The sequence below is a fragment of the Galeopterus variegatus genome, unplaced genomic scaffold, assembly GCF_000696425.1.
Source record: "Galeopterus variegatus unplaced genomic scaffold, G_variegatus-3.0.2 Scaffold299, whole genome shotgun sequence".
NCBI classification, from domain to species: Eukaryota; Metazoa; Chordata; class Mammalia; order Dermoptera; family Cynocephalidae; genus Galeopterus; species Galeopterus variegatus.
Window position 1 is genome coordinate 89,321 of NW_007726410.1, and position 6,000 is coordinate 95,320.

The 6,000-nt window shown below is 34.5% G+C and overlaps 1 protein-coding gene across 1 annotated transcript in view; it reads left to right on the top strand.

Annotated features, from left to right (window-relative positions):
- The window catches only part of HEATR5A (HEAT repeat containing 5A), a gene marked incomplete at its 5' end in the record, with an annotated part of 90,049 nt that extends 84,970 nt beyond the window's left edge, over positions 1-5,079 (top strand). Inside the window, 3 exons of the mRNA XM_008567158.1 lie at positions 1,654-1,808; positions 3,085-3,298; positions 3,591-5,079. Of these exons, the coding sequence (XP_008565380.1) occupies positions 1,654-1,808; positions 3,085-3,298; positions 3,591-3,898 (677 nt within the window). The remainder of the gene's footprint in view (positions 1-1,653; positions 1,809-3,084; positions 3,299-3,590) is intronic.
- Positions 5,080-6,000: the final 921 nt, after the last annotated feature.

Sequence of the window (6,000 nt, forward strand, 5' to 3'; positions counted from 1 at the left end):
CAAACCTGTCAGGGGAGTTCCAGAGTGAGATTGCCTATCAGAGTGTCTTACATATGACAGAAGTGTGCTGGCCTTCACACTGTTCTTCAGTTGCAGGCTGCAGCTCTGCAGCCGAGGCTGACCAGCACTCCCCATGGCCTGGCAGCATATCCTCTGTTAAGGAGCATCTCAGTCGTGTGCCTGTGTATCTACCATGAAAAGCTTCTCAGAAGAATCCATTTTTTCAAGGATTAGAAAGCATTCTCCACGTGGACATCATAGAAATGTGTTCTAGGTACAACACTTAGATCAAAAATCTGGAGACCTTCACAGTGTGGTACATTTAGAGACAGCAAGTAGAGTGATGAGAGAGTGGGTTTGTGGGGAAGAGTAAGAGAGTAAGTGGTGAATGGTGATTAATAGAAATGAAGTAAATTGAATGGAACATGGGGCCAGATTATGGAGAGTTTGGCATGATTAAATATTTAACGTACATAAAGTGCTTAAACCGTGTTGTCATGTTTACTTTAAATGTTAACCACGTACCTATTTTATCTTAACATTATTCAGATGTCTTCTATAAAATAAGTCCCACTCATTCATAAAGTTTTGCTTTCATTGCTACTGTGTTTCTCAAGTGTCAGCTCAGATATTATCTCAAGGCCTTCTCTGACCACACAATATGGAGCATCCTGGATTGTTTTCTGTGGTTTTTTAATATAGTTTTTATATGCATAGACCTTGTCGCTAGCTGAAATTAAATTGTTTATTTGCTTCCTGGTTTATAGTATATATCTTCTCTGTAAACTGTATTCTCACTGCCTAAAAAGAGGGCTGGCACACAGTGTTTCTTAAATATTTGTTGAATGAATGTGCCAAGCTACTAAATATGTATGTCATTTTTTCATAAGTAACCACCTATTCTTAAACAATTTAAGAAGTCAGATATGCCACACCTTTCCTTTTCAGTTAACATTGATTTTTCAAAGCAGGTTTATTACAAATTTTTAATAGAGTATAACTTTGAAAAATGAAGGTAGATTACTTTTAATAGGAAGTTCCTCCAAATTGTTAGTCTATGTAGCTGTTTTCAGTTTTTTCATTCCTATTGAGAAGGGGTATGTGTAGATAAAGTGCTAAAGTATTTTCACTTGATATATATATTATCAAAATACTTTAAACTTAACAAAGAAAAACGATTGTCCAAGCATTTTGGTATTGTTGCACAGTAAGAATAATTAGTAACATAATAGCTAACACATATTGAGCATTATGTGTAGCATGCTATTCTAAATGCTTTACGTGGATTAACTCATTTAATCCTCATAACCCTATCAGTGTGAATACTGTTGTTACTCCCATTTTACAGATGAGAAAACTGAAGACAGAGTTAGAGGTCTGTCTCACAGCTAGCATATCTATTTCTAGTAAATGTACATATATATTTACTGATGTCCTTACCTTTGAATATTATAATTACTTTAATAATTCTTGGACCTGGAATTACTTATAAATGCACGTCTTAAAACCTACAACATTTGCCAGGGTTCTTAAAGTAAGTCTAAAATCTGTTGTGTATACAAAAGAAATTGTTGCTACCAAACTAAAGACAGCTTCACATAGATATATAAAGCAGTAAAAGTTATCTGTTTCTAATAGATCATTTCTCTTTAGTCGATGGGACATACCAAGAACTTGACGAAGTCAGTCTACTTACTGCTGTCACAGTATTTATTTTGTCTACCAGTCCAGAAGTAACCACCATCCCATGCCTTCAGAAGCGCTGTATTGAGAAATTTAAGGCTACTCTTGAGATAAAAGATCCTATGGTAAGTGTCTTCAAGAGATATTTGTTATAGAAATAGGCTTTTGCAGAACTTTTCTTTGTGATTTTGTTGGCTCTAACAAGAAGGATCAACTACAATTTTTTATTTTTAAGTCTGTGATTGGGCTGCCTGGTTACCTCAGTTGGTTAGAGAGCGGTGTTATAACACCCAAGGTCAAGGGTTCAGATCCCCTTACCAGCCAGCTGCCAAAAACAATAAAAGAATAGATCTGGGATTAATTTCTATTCTTGTGGTGACAAAGCCAAATAATAATGGTCTTGTTCTTTCAGCCCAAAGAGTAGAGGGTAATGAGAGGGAGAGGAAATGTTAAAAAACTAAATTTGAAATGAGAGCATCTTAAAATTGATATAGCTTCAGAATTTACAAGAGACTTTTATAAGATACTTTGTAACTTTATATAATAGATTCCCTTTTTAGGAAAGAACAGGAAAAGAAGACTTCAGCACATGCTTTCAATAATATGATTGTGAAAAATGGGATCCATTCCAAAAATAGTACATACAAGTCGACCCCATTTCTTTATGGCCCCTTGTTAGCAAGATTAATTTCGTATTATTTTATGTGCAACAAAATGAGCTTGTAGCCCATAATCACAAATATATCTACTCTGAAAGATATAGGAACCAGATTTTCTCTCAGAAAAAAATAATCATTCAAATGCCATTACAATTAACTCAATAAAAGATGATTTGTATATTTGATATATGGTCATTTCTCTTTATCCTTCTGTCCCATTTGTTGCCTGCTGCCTGCAGGAGCTTTGTGTAGCAGTTTCCAAGTGGTGGCTCTGATATCTGATGACAATTAGTATAGCTCAGAAATGGTTCCTTAAAACTTTCAGACCATGACATTAGAGCATCAAATATGTGTGATTTTTGTCTAATACATTTTCCGAAGTCACCAAAATATTTTTCAATTTTGTGCATGTTCTGTTGATTTTTGTTTTTGTTTTTATTTTACATTCTTGAGAGGGAAAATGGTAACTAGAGAAAAGAAGAAAAATTAACTACTCATAGTTATCCTTCCCTATTGTGTACCTGTGCCTTTGTTCACTCCAGACTGTCACAATCGTGTTAGCATCCAAAATGGAATACCTATTGCATTTGGACTTCCAAAATTAAAGATCAATTAGAACTAAATTTAAATGTCTGTGCTTCTTTAGCTGCAGAGAGTCCTCAGGACTTTTTTTAGGGGTCTCTCTTTTTTTTTTTTTTTTTAATTTACAGTTTTGTATTATTCTTGTCTCTTACCTGATTAGGTACAGATCAAGACCTATCAGCTCCTACACTCCATTTTTCAGTATCCGAATCCAGCTGTTTCCTACCCGTATATTTACTCTTTAGCATCCTCTATTGTGGAAAAACTGCAGGAAATAGACAAAAGAAAACCTGAAGATACTAGTGAGCTTCAGATCTTTCAAGAAGGCATAAAGGTGTTAGAAGCACTGGTTACTGTTGCTGAAGAACAGCATCGTAAGTGTCAGCACTAAATTCATACTAATTCAGAATCTTTCCAAAATCAGGATTTCAGTGTTACTTAAATTGTAAAACATTCAGTAGGTCACATTATATCTATATTTCAAAATTCATTGAAAGGCAGGTATTATGTTAATATCAGGTATTAATATAATTTAGTAGTAATTTAAGAGATGAGATTGAATTGTTTTCTCCAAGTGGGGAGAAATGTGTACAGATCAAGCACTTTTGCAGCCTTGTACAGTGAACATTTATGTCCCTAAACTTACATCATTTGTTTACTTTCTAGGCTCTCAGCTGGTGGCCTGTCTTCTGCCCATCCTCATTTCCTTCCTTTTGGATGAGAATGCTGTGGGATCAGCAACTTCCATAATGAGAAGTTTACATGACTTTGCTTTACAAAATCTCATGCAGATTGGGCCTCAGTATTCATCAGTTTTTAAAAGTTTAATGGCTTCTTCTCCAGCCCTGAAAGCACGCCTTGAGGCTGCTATAAAGGGCAATCAGGAAAGTGTCAAAGTCAGGATACCAACATCTAAACATACTAAGAACCCTGTAAAGAATTCAAGCATCCAATTAAAGACCAATTTCCTCTGATGTTATTTTTTGGAAATGTAAGCACCTTAATATAATACTTGATCATTTCCTTCTCTTTGGAGACAAAAGTGACATTTTAGACACAAGTGCACTTGGAAGTCTAGTTGATTGTTTTAACTTAAATAGCTGTGACTTTTCAAAGTGACAGCAAACATTTTTTTGTAGGTTTTGTTTGTTTTGTTTTGTTTCATTTAAGAAGACCACAGAGCCATCAGAATTCTTGCCAGGAATTTCAAGAAACTTGCTAAACAATCCACTGCTTTAAAAACGAAATGGATTTCTTCTAAAAGACCATACACACATGGCATACTTAAAACTGTGACAAATATAGATTTGACTGTAGTATCAATTATCTGCACTTATATTGTATCCCAATTGCTAATGTAAAATTCTGCCTTATTCAATAACTGTATTAAACTTCCTTGGAGTTCTGAAACAAGATAAATGATTGGAAAGCTATTTAGGAAACTTGGTCTAGAATTTCCTCATATAATAGTACAAATTAATCACAGCCCTACAATGTGACATAAGATTTGATATCTATAAATATTACTTTTCATCATCTTTTGGTTAGTTTGTATTGGGTTCAGAAAATGGAAATTTTACACATTTAAAATACAATAGGGCATCTCCACTTCACTATTTCTCAAATTTTCTGTTATCCCTATTCCTAACAATTTTGTTCATTTTCATTTGTGGCACACATATCAATGAGTTTAATATAGATTCATATCTATATTATATTTAGATCAATTATGGGTTTATATAAATGCCAAATTTAGTACAACACATTTAGATCATCAATGAATAAGAGTACATTTTTTTAACATGAAGCATATTTTAATACAGAAAAAATCTAATGATAAAGTCGTATTGGTTGAAAATGTTTTTAACTCTGTTCATGATCATTGACCTCTCCTTCCATCTTAATGTACTGTGTGAACCAAGCACTATGTTAAAACAAAGCATTTCCCTGTTAAAAATTACAAAACAGAGTGATGGGGGCATGTTCAGAATTGAGAAAACACTTTGACTCAAGCAAGAGCAATGTGATTACTCTATTTTATTATGTTTGTATATAAATACTCTTGTAAATTCTTCAGAATGAAAACATTTGACAAATTCTAACACTACAATCAGTTTTTCTAAATTACGTAAATAAAGCTAATTTTCTTTATCAACGTTGTATTTTAAATTATTTTATCCACAAAAGATGGTGGGTTAGTCTCTCAGATTTCAGAAGATCAATTCTATGGAGTAAATAAGATCCCTTAGCCTTTTCTCTCAGAGGAGCCCTTTCTTTGGAACATTCTTTGCAATGGTTTAAATTCTCTGTCTTCTTAAATGTCTCTAGGAATTGAGTGTATATTTTTTATTGTGCCCTTCACCTAAAATGCCCTTTTCTCTCCCTTGTTCTGTCTGGCAGATTTCCACTCCTTTTAGGACTGGTTTAAATGTCACCTCCCTTGGTAACTCTCCTTAACACTTCCTTGTTAGGAAAGGGCCTTCCCTGTAAAGGAAAGGGCCAGTAAGTACTGGGATCCAAACCCTTGACCTTGGTGTTGCTCTAACCAACTGAACAGGCCAGCCCTCTCCTTAACAATTCTTACCCTCACCTGCCACCAAACGAATTTAACTGCTTCCTCATCTCTGTTCCCACAGTACTTAACACATTCTTCTATGCATGAAACTTCGCATTGCATTTTAATATCATATTATCTCCCCCTTAGGTTGTGCGTCCCCAAAGTGAGAAATTTTGTCTTCTATAACTTTGCCTCTGTAGTATCAACCAGGTGCTTAATAGCTTTGGATTGCACTGTTATGGGATGTATTTGGACTCAGAAATTTACTCCTTTGCCAAGGCAAATGCTGGACTGGGTTCTTTTCAGGATATAATTTATTAATTTGACTTTGGGGTTTCTTTATTTTATCTGTTTTATTTTATTGTTATTTATTTATTTTTGGTGGCTGGCCTGTATGGGGATCCAAACCCATGACCTTGGATAAGGCTGTACTCTGACCAACTGAGCTAACTGGCCAGCCTCCTGTTTGTTTTAACTGATTCATTTAGTTTGTTCTTAAACATTAAGATTTCTACTCAT